The sequence below is a fragment of the Lissotriton vulgaris genome, chromosome 2_1 (assembly GCF_964263255.1).
Source record: "Lissotriton vulgaris chromosome 2_1, aLisVul1.2, whole genome shotgun sequence".
Classification (NCBI taxonomy): Eukaryota; Metazoa; Chordata; class Amphibia; order Caudata; family Salamandridae; genus Lissotriton; species Lissotriton vulgaris.
Window position 1 is genome coordinate 156973052 of NC_141687.1, and position 17224 is coordinate 156990275.

At 43.4% G+C, this 17224-nt stretch overlaps 1 protein-coding gene across 1 annotated transcript in view; it reads right to left on the minus strand.

The window, feature by feature from the left end:
- Positions 1–17224, minus strand: part of GUSB (glucuronidase beta) — a 240522-nt gene that overhangs the window by 111381 nt on the left and 111917 nt on the right. Inside the window, exons 6-8 of the mRNA XM_086954621.1 lie at positions 16706–16858; positions 11370–11548; positions 3611–3757 (exon numbers count right to left, since the gene is read on the minus strand). Of these exons, the coding sequence (XP_086810747.1) occupies positions 3611–3757; positions 11370–11548; positions 16706–16858 (479 nt within the window). The remainder of the gene's footprint in view (positions 1–3610; positions 3758–11369; positions 11549–16705; positions 16859–17224) is intronic.

Here is a 17224-nt window from a genome sequence, read left to right on the forward strand (position 1 = left end):
AAAATGATCGTTCTAAAAAACTCAAGGCCATGATCTCTTTCCTTTTCTAATGTTCTGAGCCCAACATAGAGGCAATACACAGATGCATATTCCTCAGATCAACGTCTTAGAGGTGAAACAAGGGCTCACTTAAAATACAAATAAAACAGTTGTATTGTTTCTTACATGGACCCTCCAATATATCGAACTAATAACATGCATTTGAAAAGGAAATTTTAAATTAGGCCTGCAGTTCTTTGTTCTGGCTGCCCTGCTATGTTTTATGGGAACGGGTGACAAGGTTGTAAAGGATGTGAATATGTGCTACATACATGCCAACATTTTACAACTAGAAAGAGGGAGATAAAAAAAAAAATAGTGGGATTTAATTTTCCCCATTAAAGTACATTGAAACAATTTGCAGGTTTAGGAGGGAGACCAACAAAAAGGTTTTTTTTTGTTTAAAAATCTTCCCACCTGAATTGTCTGTTGGCATGTATGTACACTGTTATGTTCCTGCATTTTTCCTCACTCGCCCCACCCTCTTCCTTCCCCTTGTTTCTCCCAGCTTGCAAACTGTGAGAAACAAGGGGAGGGTGCATTAATAGTGCATCTTGGTTCCTCCGGGGAGAGGGTGGCCTATTGTCACACTCTCATCTAGGCAAATCCTCGCTGTGTCACCTACTGTGGACCGCATCAGATTGTGATGGACCCAATGATGAAGCATGCCGCCAATGGGTAACCCTGGTGGGTGAGGGTTTTACAAAAAAAAACATTGTTTTTTCAGACACATGAGAGTTATCAGGTGTACAACAACTGAGTTCTCTGTTTTGATATAATAAAATTTGATCAAGGAGAACGCACCTGGGTTAGTCCTCTTCCTCCCCTATTTTGTTTTTAGGTCTCGTGGCGATTACCGCGCGAAAGCGCGGTCTCGCCAGAGACCTATAGTCACCGGCTCAGCTTCCCAGGAGACAAGAGATGGCCACGCGCATCTTCAAGAATCAGATCGGAGCGGGCCACGCGTGCATGTGCATATCTCCTGTCTCCTGGGAAGCTCCAACACACACAGCCACACCTCCCCCTGCTTTCGCTTCTCACACGCACGCACACACACACACACACACAGAGACACACGCACAGACACACACACACGAGCGCACACACAGAGAGACACACGCAGGCACACACACACATGAGCGCACACACAGAGACACACACGCAGGCACACACACGAGTGCACCTACATGCACGAACACACAGACACACACCCCCGCCGCCCCAGTACAGCTAAGCCCCACTCACCACATCGCCTTTCCTGACTTCTTCAAGAATCAGATCGGAGCGGGCCACGCGCGCATGTGCACATCTCCTGTCTCCTGGGAAGCTCCAACACACACAGCCACACCTCCCCCTGCTTTCGCTTCTGACACTCACGCACACACACAGAGACACACGCAGACACACACACACACGAGCGCACACACAGAGACACACACGCAGGCACACACACGAGTGCACCTTCATGCACGCACACACAGACACACACCCCCGCCGCCCCTAGTACAGCTAAGCCCCACTCACCACATCGCCATTCATGACTTCTTCAGACTCTGCGGGGCTTCCCTCGGGCATGGGAGCCCCGCGTCACCACTACTCCGATGGGCCAGCCACTCTGTGGGCAGAAGACGTCCTGCAGAAGACGGAAGTCCTCCCCAGGACAGGCGTGACGCTCCCGAACTTCCGGGATGTGCACGCTCACGTCTTGTTTTTTTATCGTGAGTGACCTATAGCAGCGACAGTGCATTTTTAAATTCCCTACTTGCTTCCACGCCTCTTCGCGACACCTATATTTTTTTGTAAGTGTGCCTGTGAGGCATGGGAGACACCTCGAAAGATGACGAATCCGCGGGTTGGAGCGGGGAGGGGAGACAGAGCAGGGGACGGGCAAATGTCAAAATCGGTGCTTTCTCGCTCTCATTTTAAAATCATTCTGCGCTGGTCGCGGAATTAAAATTCGTGACATTTTATCTCTGCGGCATTCATCATGCGGTGCCGTGCGGGAGGAGGAGGCTCTGTGCGCAGTTCTGAACCTCGCTCTCTCTCTCTCATCCACCCTCTCCCATCCCCTCTCTCCCGTGTTGCTTGTTTCCCTTCTTTTTGAGCTGGTGGTGGTAGGGATGGGTTAGAGGGGGCGGTGTTTAGTGGTGGAACATAGCAACCTTTGCCATCACTCGACTTAGTTGATGTGTATAATGAACATCAGCCTCGTGGTTTGTACTAAACTGATGATAATCAGTCTAATATCTGTTTGATCAGTTCTGATCCACAGCAGGTTAATGTTAGCAATGCATCCCAAGGTAGTCAGCTGATTACGTTTCATGCCTGCCCTATCTCCCATGCCATTACACGGTGCTGTTCGAGGTAACAAAACTAATATTCCTTGTATGGCTTTTAAATCGGTAAAGTGCTCAACTATGGCTTGATGCACCTGTTCAATATAAAAATGACAAATGCTTGGCTTCTTCTGTCTGTGTATTTTCTCAGAATTTCATAATGTTGATAGTTTTTTTTTTTGGTTGCTACTTCGTAATGGCTGTGGGCTTAGCTGGTCGTGTGCTTAGGACTCGTGTTTTGTACTTCAGCTGCTTTCTCATTGAGATCGTTTTGGGTTGAATATGACTTAAATCACAGTTGTGTCACTAGTGATAGCCGAGTATCTGTTGGATAACGTTTATCATAAATATACGGGGGCTTCTTGCCTTACATGTATTCCAGTTTATGCTGGCATATATTTATTTTTTGTGTTTTAAGTACTGTGAATTGTTAGATCTGTTTCTTCTCGGTGCATGTATGACGACTACAGTGTTAGTAAAATGTTTGCATTGAACACAATCTGAAGTGCGATTTGCTTTACATTACATTGAAACTGACAATCCGTGAAAGGTGGGGTTGAACTTCTTTGAAAGCTTGTATTCGGTCATACCCATGAAAATACTTTGTTTTATCAATCAACATTGTTTCTTAGAAATAGCGTGAAAAACCTAACCCTCCTCTTAACCCCACGCTTTGAGCATGGCCCTAATATTTAATCTTGCATAATTGAAAATTAAAAACATTTTTTTTAATGCAAATCATTGTCATTTACAATGCCAGTAACTCAAACTTTAATGCTGCGAGACCAATTGCATTGTAAATGCTTGTTTAAGTATAAAGTCTGACCTGCACTCATAACAGGGCATGCTTGTAGATGGTTCATCGACCTTTTGTGTGTACTATAATCTACTACTTCCAAGTACTCTGTTAGGCAAATGTCAATGTGTACTTGACGATGGCGTGTCAATATGTAATGCCATAGTAAATCACCCAACATGCCTGTGTTTTGAACATAAATGTTAATGTATGATGAAACACGAGCCCAGTTAATGGTAACCTAGGTGAGCCCTCTCTAGTGAACAATGCAGGCAATGAAGGCATTTTCCAAACCTGGATTTCTTTATTCTTGGTATAAATGTTGTCCAATCTAAGAGGTGAAATCCACACCCAACAAATTCTCTGCCACACCACTGATTTTCTTATGTCCTTCCCTCTTCATACAGTGCCATAAAGCAAACACATACCAACTACTCACTTGAAATAGTACTCAGCTTGCGGAAGTTCAGAAGCCGGCTCATTGGCCACAGACCACATCACGACTGAAGGCCTGTTTTTGTCTCTGCGGACTAGTTCTTCCATTACAACTAGATGGTGAGCGAGGGATTTGTTTCCAAAGCTTGCGCTAGAAGAAATAACAAACCATGTCAAAGAGGAGGTAGAAGTACTTTCAATTTCGGTATTAAATGTGTGTAGATCTCAGAGTAACATACCTGTGTAGATTCAGCCATTCAGAAAACCACATTTGTAGGAAATTATACTCTGCCCTGTTCTTTTCGTTCAGAATTAGAATGTCTGTTCTTCACTCAATTAATGGATAGATTTCTTCTGCTCACAATGCATCTCAAGAATAGTGCTTGTACTAACAACACACGAATGGACACTTTATACTCTGCTACAGTATGTCCAGCAAACGTCTTAAAAACAAACTGCTCTTTCACTTTGTCATGGTTCTTATGAATATGAATGAAGTTTGGAAATACAAAAAGCCACTTTGAGGTTGTTTAGAGATAAGCAACTGAATCATGGGATTCTTGGACATGTGACAGACTTGAGACTTGTCTGAACAGCATCAAGACCTAGAAACTACTAAAGACAGGTACTTCAGATCGGACAGCATCAAGCACAGTATTTTTAATGACTGCTACATTTAGGAATTATGAAGAGCCACTGAGCCTGATCTAGCAGAGTGACCGGGTCACGTTACATAGTTAAGAATCAGAAGGTCTGAACACGCTCCTAATGCTAAATAAGCAAAGAACCTGGGGCCAGATGTACGACCCGTTTTTGCATGCGCAAACGGGTGTGCGTCCTGTTGGCGCATTCAAGAGCCTCATGGGCCATGTACAAGTCGCAATTTATTTGCGACTCGTTAAATACGGTTTGCGACTCGATATTAGGAAGGGGCGTTCCCTTCCTAATAGCGACCATAAAGGTATGTGCCAATGTTTTGCGACCGTAATTGCGGTCGCAAAACACTCGCAAATTACCACCATCTTCAAGAGGTTGGTAAAGGAGTCGCAAATGCTTCCACTTTGTGAAAGGCTGTGAAAATACTTTTTCAAGGGCAGGCAGTACCACTACCTGCCCTTAAAAAATGAAACAAAACGTTTCATTTTTATTTTTTATATGCATCATGTTTCCCTTTAAGGAAAACGGGCTACAATAAAAAAAATGCTTTATTTAAAAGCAGTCCCAGACATGATGGTCTGCTGAGCCCAGCAGGCCACAATACCTGGGAGGGTCAGCCATTCCCAATAGGGTCGCAAATTGCGAGTGGCTCATTAATGTTTATGAGCCTCGCAATTTGCGACCCCATTGTGAATCGCAAACAGTGTCATGAACACTGTTGTACATCCCATTTTGCGAGTCGCAAATTGCGAATTGCTAGTGTGACGCAATTTGCGAATCTCAAAATTGTTGGTTGTACATCTGGCTCTTGGTCTTCAATTACCTGAGAAATATGAACATCTCTCACTTGAGTCTCAGTTGTGCAATGAGAGAAGAGACCCCTGAACATTAGGGGTATCCCACCAACCCTCCTGCATCTGTTTCTGCAAATGGCCGGCTGTAGGATATAGCCAGAAAACCTAAGAAACGTACCTAAAAGAAATTACAAATCACTGCTCACCTAGCCCTAACTTATTCCACAAAATATACACAATACCTGGATTTTTCTAGTATTTAAGAAACATGTTTCTCTAGTTACAATGCATGTAAAGTAGGCATACCGTTAAATCTCTTCTGTCCTCTCCTTTGCCTTTTGTTTAAGGGGCTTCTGGTAGGCTGTTCTAAGCACTGTATGTTTGGATAGAACTGTCTCATTCTTGCTCTGTTACTGTCTCTCACAGAGACCGTAATAAAATCCCCTTTCATGTTCAGTCTCATTTTCTATAACATTTTCTGTGCGTCGGACGGCCCCCGGCCATCCGACGTCACGGTGAGCGTGTGCGGAGGACGGCTGGGGGCCGTCCTGACCACGCCCAGTCATAAATCACCCGCACCGCGGCGAAATTCCAGTCGCGGTCAACAGGTTAAGGTAATTAACTCAAAATTGATTTGTTTGCCCCATAATGTATGCATACCATCCTTTTTAGCTGGTTGCCCACCTTTATACGATTTTAAAATGATCTATAATTTTACCAGAAGACGTCAGGTAACTAGGCATATAGTTTTTTTTCATAGTTCTCGAGTTTTATTTTAACAATTCAGTGCCTTTTGGAAGTTGCAGTCTTGCTTTACCTTTAGAACGCCAATAGGACTAAAGTTCTGAACTACAATAATTTTGTACTGCAAATGAGAAATTCGCAGCCCTTATGAAACAGTCATTTACACACCAGCGGTAGGTCTCTACCACCTACCATTCTTCCTGCTGCTATTGCTCTTATGACTTTTTAAGTTTAGCGCTTTGTTTTCATATTTGTATCCCAACCTGTCAGGCCCGCAAATGACTTTTTAGATTTATTGTTGCAAAAAACGTACTGGCGCTCGTCTTCTCTTGGTAAACAAGTGTGGCTGTGGCAGCTTGCTTTGATCCCCCCCCCCGCCCCGTTCCGCCGCAGCTTGTGCCATTTGTTGCAGAGGGCTACGGGACTGGACACACTTGCCGAGCACTTCCGGGTTAGGGAACAGCTGATGCGTTCGCGAGACTACTTAAGCAGCATGCCGGCACGGATGCGTGCTGCGACTGGACCGGGCCCCGGGCCATCCCCCATCCGTTCTCCACCGACATTGGGGTATAGATTAAACTTTACAAGAGATACCCTCTTCAGCCTTAACCCTCAGAGGAAAGACCCCTGCCCATAATTTGATCCCTTGAAGGAGCCAAAGGTGTGCCCATTTTGTGACATAGATTTTCTTTTTACCAAAACAAAAAGCAGCTTAAGCATACAACAGGCCTCATACCCGCAAACATCTTTGCAAAAGTCCCTTCAAGGATTACTCCTGAATGTGCGCTCCCTAATTAAACACAACGAATTCCCAGAGCTGCTTGCAGCACATAATGTAGATATAATATAGATATGGCATTTGTCATAGAGAAATGGGCAGATAGTACGTCTGATACCGAGTTTCTCTTTAGCCATTCCCCAAGGATACATGTTAACCAGAAATGACAGACAGGATAAGGGGGCAGGGGGATTCGCGATTATCATCATGGACACCTTGTCGATAAGAAGCTCTACTTTAGGAAGTGGCCCTGATTGTGAACTGCTTTCCTTTACAATTACTATGAGCGAAAATTACACATTTAATGGTACATTCCTGTATAGACCTCTAGGGGCAAAAAATAAGTTTGAAGAGTCAATCGGGCATATTATCGACTCTAGTTTTGACTCCCAGGACTTTTCTATCCTAGGCGACTTTAACTACCATCTAGAAAATATGAATGACTAATACACAATCTCGCTATTAGAGTTGATGGCCAATGTCTTGATGCAACAGTTGGTCAATCACCCAACTCATGATGCCGGTCACTACATAGAGGTGCCCTATGCACACACAAAATATTGTTGTACACGTAGGTGGTAGAACACAAAATTCATAGAAATGCAAAACATGCAGAGACACAGTTATTAATGACAAAAAAATGGAAAAGAAAAGTGTGACAAGGGATGATCCTTTGGTCCTTTTTTAATTTTCAAGGCTTAACAACAGCCAGCCGACACGTGTTTCATCGCTCACGCGAATATTCAAGGCTCTAGGTAGCTGTGTTTGAGCCAAAGGTCGCTCTGCCAGTGATACTTCCGACCCGGTGGGGCCCAAGACCGTCTTAAAATTCCAATATGGATGAGAGGACTTGAAACCATTACCAGGAACACGGCGACCCGGGAACAGCTACCCTGAGTTCAAGAAGAAACAAACAAAGACATACCATGAGGGTATAGAGTTACCTCTGATCCTCTGTCTTTTTTCAGCGCTTTATTAGATCTTAAGAATTTCGGAGTGACTGGCTCCTTTTAGATATTAACTACAGTTCCCGGGCATAAGCAAGAAGCGCACTTCGCTTCAAGTCCACGTCCTCTCATCCATATTGGAATTTTAAGACGGTCTTGGGCCCCACCGGGTCGGAAGTATCACCGGCAGAGCGACCTTTGGCTCAAATACAGCTACCTAGAGCCCTGAAGATTCGCATGAGCGATGAAACACGTGTCGGCTGGCTGTTGTTAAGCCTTGAAAATTAAAAAAGGACCAAAGGATCATCCCTGGTCACACTTTTCTTTTCCATTTTTTGTCAACAATAACTGTTTCTCTGCATGTTTTGCATTTCTATGAATTTTGTGTACTACCACCTACGTGTACAACAATATTGTGTGTGTGCATAGGGTACGTCTATGTAGTAATTGTGAGGTTTTGCCAGCTTGCTGACACAACCATTGAGTGGTTATATGGTTTTCCGCTCACCCAGTTGCACCACAAATAACTGTATATTAGTGCTTCCATACAGGCAGTGCGCCCATTGCCAGATTGACCTCTAAAAACCATTCTCTCCTTCTCTTCATGATGCCGGTCACACTCTAAATGGAATATTTACATCTAATCCTCAATTAAAAGTGCAGGAGGTTCTGCCAATCCCATGGTCTGAAAACTAGCTGCCTGTAAACCGAACCTAATGCCCGAAGCAAATACAGCCACCAATATTTTTACAAATTGGATAGAAACTGCAGTAAACATCCTAGCCCCATAAAAAAACCTTTACCAGCAAGCGGTTGAAGAAATCAGAACCCTGCTTCTGTGACTCACTGCACACCCAGAAGCAACTCTGCAGACAAGCAGAGAGGCGCTGGAGAAAAACTTATACGAAAGCCGGAAAAACTGTATATAAACAGTCTCTGAGCAAATATTTAAAAAATGAAAATTAAGCAGGCGGGCAACTCACGTAAAAAACCTTTTTCAACCTTAAAGGAATTAGTGACACTACCCACTCCATTAGCACTGAACAGCAGTGTAGCATTCTGCAATCAACTCGCAGATTTTTTTAGGGACAAGGTGCTCTCTATCTACGATTCCTTTACAGAAAAGGGTATTAATCGTCAAGTGGATCCACCCGCAACACCTCTTCGACGGCCTGGTTACGGTCTGAACTCCTTCATCCCTCCCAACGCAAAACAGGTCTCGCAGATAGTCAGATCAGTGAAAGCGAGGGGTCCATCAGACCCTTGCCCCCCTGAAATATTCCAACTGGCAGCTGATGAGATCAGCGAGCAACTCGGCCTTCTTTTTAACAAGATCCTCAAGTCCGGCATTTTCCCAGAGGTCTGTAAGAAGGTTTCCATCCTCCCCCTGCTAAAAAAAACAAGCATGGACCCCAGCTATCACAATAATTATAGACACATAGCAAGGATCCCTTTTCCAGCTAAGGTTCTGGAAAAAATCATAAACTCCCAACTCACGGCCTTCGTGTCCTCGGAAAATCTGCTGGATTCCTCACAATACGGTTTCCGGCAAGGGCACGGAACAGAGACGGCCTTGGTCATGGCAGCAGAGGAGCTGTGCTCCACGTTGGATTCCGGTGCGTTGGCTGCCTTGATCCTTTTGGATCTTTCGGCGGCCTTTGACACGGTGAACCATGACATTCTCATTCAAAGGTTACAGAAGCTGGGAGTCTCAAGCTTAGCACTAAGTTTGATGAAATCCTACCTTACCAACAGGCGACAATGTGTTCAGATGAGGGACTCCTGTTCAGAGCAATTCTCACTTCCATGTGGGGTGTCGCAGGGCTCATCTTTGAACTCTACACCGTTCAATCTGTATGTCACCCCCTTAGTTGATGTTATCAGGCAGTTTGACTTCTCGCTGGTGTCCTAAGTGGACGATACCCAGATTTTAGTATCTATCTCAAGCAATTTGGAGGAAACGGCGGCCCGCTTTAATCAGTGTATGGCCTGCGTGGATCACTGGATGAGTGCAAACTGCCTAAACCTTAATGGAAGCAAAACAGAGGTTCTTCTGTTGGGATCCGACACCTCCTTTTGGTCTCAGAACTGGTGGCCTCTGGATATGGGAATACTTCCCACCCCAGTGCACAAAGTCAAAAATCTGGGCGTCATCTTCGATGGCAGTCTCACCTTTCAAAAGAAAACTAACAAAGTCGCCTCTCAGGTGCATCTAACTCTAAAACTAATCCAGAAGGTGAAACCATATATTCCCCCAGCTGCAGGAAAAACATTGGTAACAACATTAGCATTGGCCTGACACGACTATGGAAATGCCCTTTATCTGGGCCTTCAGAAAAAGCACATGCTCAAACTGCAAAGGGTTCAAAACACTGCAGCCAGGATGTTGCTGAATATTCTTGAGTTCCAGTCTGTGTGTCATGGCCTAAAACAGATACACTGGCTTCCGGTGAAAAGAGATCTGAATTCAAAGCCCTATGTTTAGCTTTCAGGGCTTTAGAGGGAACAGGACCTGAATACCCGAAAGAGCATTTGCTATGGTACCTTTCAGGCAGAACACTTCGCTCAGCTCAGAGCAAACTCCTTCAGATACCCAAATTCAGGAGAGTTCGTTGGGGCAGAAGTCGCTTTCTCCTCTACACTGTAAAATTGTGGTTTTCACTTCCTTTACCCATAAAAAATTGCCCAACATTACTATCTTTTAGAAAGGCTTTGAAAACCTGGCTTTTCTCAAACTAAATCCTTCCCCTTTTACTCTTTTCCGGTAGATTCCTCCACTGCAGCGCCTAGACACCCTCGGGCATTCGAGAGCTATATAAATTTCAAATTCAATTCACAACGTCTCTCTTCCGTTCACTGACTGTATACATGTCTGTGTAACTTCTATAGCATAAAACAAGGAGGAAAGCAACTGCACAGTGGCCGAGAGGCCAAGGGCACGAATCAAGAATGCAATAGTTTAGCCAGTTTTGACTGTTTAATCAACATCAGATTGAATTCTAGAACTTACATGTCATTTAATATTGAAGTATGGACTCACTCAAAGAACTGAGGAAGCAAACTGTTGTTGGCTAAAATCCAGTACTTGCAACAAATGTCATATATGACACTGGGTGACTTGGCAGCGACAGATAGTGGCATTACCTCTGTTGTGGAATGTAGAAATGGTCCTTCCGTGCTTTTATCACCATGCACAATGTACCCACACACATTCCACAGGGACCTGTACTCCATTGTGCACTGAATAGCTAATGCATGAGATGACTGGTCACTTGTCCTACAGAGGATACTGATTTTTGAGCAGGGACTCTGGGAATGTTTGTATTGCCTCGCCCAGATCAGGCATATGCTTTGATTTTTTTTTACTGCATACAGACTTTTTAAGCAAGCACACCAATGACTGTCACTCAGTGACAGAATATGCGCGAAAGCAGAAGTTTAACATGATTTCAAATGTGGATATTGTCTGTAAAGAACTGGGGTACAACTCAAAATACCTGCAAATTCTTCTACTATTATTAGACCCTTCTAGAAGTGCCCTGAATTCTTAGTGCTCATTCATGAACCTCTGACGTGGATCTGGAAGACAAGCCAGTCCTTTCTTGAAGAAATGGTATAAAAACCTCCTTAGACAAGGAGTCTTAAGAGGGAACAAAGACTGCTTGTAAATCACTAAGCTCTGTGAAGCAGAACATATTAGACCAGCTGATTAACCCACCTAAGCAGGCTGATCACAGACCAATGGTACCTGGGTATTATAAAGGCCACTACTGCAGATTTAAACGGTGGACAAAAAAAGATAAAGTGATGATAAATAAAAAGAAATGAAGATGGATTCCTTACGGTTCCTTTATACCCACTCCGGGGCATTCATCAATTACGACAATGCCATATTTGTCACACATGTCCATAATCTCCTCCGCATAGGGATAGTGACTCGTACGGAAGGAGTTCGCGCCAAGCCACCTCAGCAAGTTGAAGTCCTTGACGATTAAAGGCCAGTCCAAGCCCTTACCACGGATCTAGAGAGAAAGCATTTAACAGGGTTAGTTTCCTAGCCCTCTCAGTTACTATCCAGCAAAACTGAACTTGGTTCGTCCCAATAAATATTTTATCTCAGTTTGAGTTATAGCCATGATTATAATATTGAAATGGAAAAAAAACATGTTCTATCTTAAATTAAGCCCACCCTCTGCAATTGTAACATCTGCAAATTACTCTACACTGAGTATTTATATTTATGTCCGGTCATGTCTTTATGGGTGCCACCATGCAAGAAGTTCACTTCGCAGACTGGAGTGCTGGAGGGGCAACACCAACATAGGTCCCACTATTAAAAGGTAGTGGTGCTTCTCAGGAAATTCATCATATTATCAGTGATCAGCAACATTTTAAGACTTGTACAATTGCAGCCCTGCTCGCACACCTTTAGTTTCGATTGGAGGATCAAGGGATTACTGATACAACTCTGGCATCGGTGCAACAACTCTGTTAGTTTGCCCACTCTTAGAAATAAATGATGAGGCATCTGTCCATGGTAATTTGTGAAAATCCCCCCCAAAAAAACTAAACACATGCTTTAAAAGGCAAAAAGGCTACTAATAAATGTCATAAGAAGATTAAGAATACAACGTTTTTTAAGACCATTTTTCCAAAAAGACGTGTGTGTCTTAGAATGAGGAGTGAAGAGATGTAGAAGTAAGTAACAGGAAAACAGAAAGGACCCAAACTGACCTTTTTTTTAATAATCATTAGGTTGGGAAAGGTTTAAGGCTGCATGTTTTTAATAGGCATGGGAAACACGTGTTGTCGGGTTAATTTTAAAAGTATGGTCAAATGGCATTTTTGTATGAAGATCTGGGTGCAAATGGAAGGAAAAGCGTCACGTCATAACAGCACTTAAGGATTAATTTTCCTAACAGTTGATTGAAATAGTAGATGTTTCTTCAGTTTTATTTTAGAATGTTTTTTATTTTAGATATTTTTGTGCGTTTTAAGTCTAATTTATTCCATGGTTTGTCATGATTAGTGATATTCTAGCTTTCCGTTATCCATTTTGTGTTTTTATTTAGAGTTGCTTTTTTGCCGTTTTAGTTTAACTGTTTAACCTTAACCCGTTTAACCGTTTAACCTTGACCCGTTTAACCGCCTGTCACCGATCCTTTCTTAAGGCCCCCGAGTGCTTCCCCTCACATCTCTATAATTATATTTCAGGTGGGCCTAACAATGTTAATTATGGCAAAAATGATGAACCTTTAAACAATGCACAGATTTAAAAAAAATATATATATATTGAGGTTTTGTGGCATAATAAACGTTGGCATAGGAAAGTAGCAGATTTTACTAGCACAGTTACAAGGTGCATTTAAAGGCACATATATTTTACAGTACAATAGTAGTATTGTATTTAAGGGTTACACGAGGCAGTCATGGTGACAAGGGCTCACCGGTTGTAGTGGAAGTCATGAGACAGCAGTGCAGATACTCTGCGGAATCGCTAATTTGGGTGGAGCATGTATCTCACGAAACAGAGTAGTATAGGGAGTGAAATATACCAGAGCCTGAAGGTAGAGCAGTAAGGACCCAGGGGGAGGTAAAAAAGGGGGGTCTCCTCAATATCAGTGTCAAGAGTCTACAATGGGGTGGCGGTGGGCAAGGACCGCGAGCTCAATTCTTGTGTTGGCTTTGTCTTTTTGGAAGAGGGTGGGGGGAGAATTGGAGGGGAAGAACCCCTTTGTGGAGAGTAACCTATAGTGACTGTACAGGATAAGACCTGAGAGGGGTGATTGGGCATGCGCTCAACTCAGTATAGTTTAGGAATAAAGGGGGCGGTCCTCTCATCATGGGAGCAAGGCGTCAACCCTGAGGTCTTCACCCAATGCTGCCAGAACTCATCCCTTTCCTCTCCATTTGGATATTTATGTAGACCTCTACTCTCTTCTCTAGGGAGGACTTTGCTTTTTGCTTGTGATCATCGTATTGTTGTTGAGAACCAGGATGGTACAGAAGGGGCTACTGTAGACTTCCACAGGGACGTGATCGCTCGTTTAGCTAAAACGAGAGCCAGATCCAAGAACCACAACGTCACTGTATGTCTACGAGGGCGTCAAAATATCCCCAGTTCACAGCATTCCCACATGGGTCTGAGGGATAGGTCTGTACAACTGGTCAGGTCTTGGAATACCTAGGACCAATTCTCTATCAAGAATGGTAAATCCCATATAATTTGACAGCAGAAGTCTCACAGGGTCCGATGACAGCGTGGGCAGGAGGCAGAGGTCCCGGGTAAAAATTTGTTAATTCAGGATGGGGAGAGATAACCCGGGTGCAGGATAAAAAAGGGAATGAATTGGAAACAGGCATTATGTGAGTGTGTGCACGGTTATTCAAGTGCTCTGGTACATTCCCTTTCATGCACACCCTACTGGAATGCAGTCTCCCACGTCTCCCGAAGATGGTGCAGAGAGGATATAAGGATAGGAGCATTGCAATCAGTATAGCCAAGTCACACTGTGTCTACTAACAACCACGTAAAGGGTGTGAGTAGGCTGACGGAGAGTTGGTTCCTCATCCACGACCACCCAAGTGGCTCAAAGCATGTGCGTAGGCCATTGGTCAATAAATGTCCTTTGTGCAGAGTGGTTGTCTCGGAGATCGTGGATGACTGAAAACAATTATAATCGAATAAATCGCCAATGGTATCGAGCCGCACCATTAACCAGGGCTCCAGGCACTGGGAGTCAGTACAAGAGTGTTGATTGGTTAGGTTATGTAGTGGAATATTGGGGGCATAAATGGTCTTACGTCTGGTGTGAGCATGGAGTCTGGCCAGGGAGCATAAGGCCACCTCAACCATCCGGTGCAAACCCCCGGGTCGTCCAGTCATAGGGGCGGCCTGGCTAAACAATACACACATTTTACCTTTGTTTTATGATAGATTTTTTCTTTGCAATCAAATTCTCTTTCTTTTCCAGTAATTAACAATTTATTTTACTTTTTATATTGATTTTAAATGCTGAAACCTGCTTCGATTTGTGAGTTCTAGTTGAAAGGCAAATGCTTCTACCTACAAGCCCTACCAACTATAAAAATCTGGCCTATGCTTGAAAGTGCACTTAGGCTATACTGCTTCTGCCAACAATGCACTTTACTGTTTTATGCACTTCATTTTTGGGTGCTACTGTTTCATTAAATTTACTCTTGGGAGGCGCTCACTTGACGCAATAAGGAAATTGTGTTTAATTGGACTTTAAACTGTGGCGTCTGCATCTCAATCCTCCAAGAATATTTTCCTCAACTTAAAACCTGGCTCTTAAGTTGTTCTTCCCTGCGCGCCATTCTTGAGTAATCATCTCTTTAGCACTAGGAAGCCCTGTTAAGTCAGTCAAGAACTTTCTGAATCGCTTGAACATAACATAACAGAGACAATGGAAGCGAGTTCTGTTTTGGAAGAGATCCATTCTTTTTAACTCTACACTTATAAATGAAAGACCTAAACAAACAAGTTGGAGAAACTCAGCAGGTACAAGAATACTTTCCTGTATATAAGTCCATCTAAACACGCTTGAGAAGTGGACATACAGCTGAAACAGTCAACATTTCTCACTGAACCAGGAGGGGACGTAAATGAAGTGGAAGGGGTGAGTGCAACTAACTACCCATAGAAGATAAAATCAGAGATTTTAGAGGAAACGTTTTTTATTATAAATAGGTGGAAGTGAGATGCTTGCCCCTGAGGTGAGGACAGACATGGTGGTAACTAGTGTGCTCTAGTCATCTGCTTATTATGTCATTGTTGCAATTGTTTGTAATGTCTGTATAGCTTTGATAAGCACAGTATGATAGTACATTTTGTATTCTATCTCAGGGGTGCTTTAACCTGCTTGAATAAGGGACTGCCTTAGCCCTGATATAGAGTCCCTCAGTCCTGGCTTGAGCAGCCTCCTCAGACAGGAGGTCCGAGTGGCTGCATGGTTGGACTCACTGAACCTGTATGGCATGGTAGAGGAGCTATAAGAACCAGCAGCTTGACCGTCTCAAAACTATTCATCAATGACCATGTGTCATATATTTAACAAAGGAAGGTACGGAGAGGACAGAGGACCAGCACTGATGATCGCAGAGCACTTCGTGGTATCTGATCAGTTTTGCGATCAACAAGACCAATGACGAGGGTTATAGGAATTATTTCCCAACCTGTAGAATTTACCAGTTAATTGTACACAAGCTGAGTTCAATTACTTGTTGATATCGAACAGCCGGCACATAGGGACTATTAGTCACAGAGCTAAGCAGAATCGGGATAACAGGACCATGATGCAAAGGCTACTCTGGGGCAGAGGCACCAGTGAATAGGACGAAGCGCTAAATCACATTCCATACAGGCTTGGATTAAGTAGAATATCTCATATAGATAGGAACTGTTGTGAGGTTCAGGGACCTTATCTCTTTGTGTTAACACCACCCACACACATTTATGTGGAGTGCTTTCGCCTTAAAATTAGAGTATAAATGTGCACTTGAAGTCAACATGAGGATTATGAGGTCATAGCCTTTGCATGTAGGTGAAACTAATGTTGCATTTCTGATACCCCCAGACTTAGTAAGTCTGGGGGTATCAGAAATGCCCTGTAAGTTGTTCCTGTTGATTCTTTGTGCCGCTTTGGCTGTCTTGTTAGTTGCTGGTATTTGTGTGTAATGATCTATAGCGCCGGGACGCTCTTCGGAGCAGCTGAGCGCTTTACAAAACCCCCAGTAACATAACATAACATAACTTAGACCTCCAAACACATACACACTCCCCAAACTTTGACCATAGACACCAATCCAATCTTATGCCTAGCATTCGGTCTACAAACCGGAGTATCCAGATTTTACACTGTAGACTCACCTCCTTCTAATACACTTCCCACGCAACTTTTACACACACCCAACATAACATAAGCTTCTGATTCAAGTAGTCATATAGTTGTGCATACACATATATTGACACAAGCCTCACACATCACTCCCAAAGCTTCTCTCTCAAGCTACACACTCAGGGCCAAACTTTACACACTCATACACAATCTCCCTGCTTTACACCCAGAGAGCTCAAGCTTCTGCCACACACAAACACATTCTCTCCCTCCAAGCTTTGACACAGAGAGACTAGAGCTTGGCACACATTCTTCACTTACGTCTGCATCTTCATGTTTGTTGACACCGTGGAAGTAAAACGGTTTTCCGTTGATTAGGAACTGGTTCCCAGAGACTTTCACTGTGCGGATCCCCACTGGAAGCACATACACATCCTCATAAAGTTTGCTGCCGACTTTGGCTGTTGCTGTAACCTGAACCACAAACAAAGCAAAACAAACAAAACTGGTCTATTCAATCCAGAGTACAATATATTTAAAGACAATCTTATAACAAACACAAATGGTAAAATAACCCCATATGACTGGCATCCCATGGATTGTAAAGCATTTAATATTTTACGAATATGTCAAAAGAATTGATTCTACTTTAGACATCTTTAAAAAGATGTTTTCTATTCTGTGCTGCACGCAGGTCCTTCTACTGTCAACATGATCTACCAGTTATTAGGTGAAAAAGGCTCTTGTGGACCAAATCAAAAACTTACCAGGGGCTATGAGCCCACTCATTGCTTACGATTGGTTGGCTTTATTGTCACTCTCAATTGTTTGCTTCTGTAG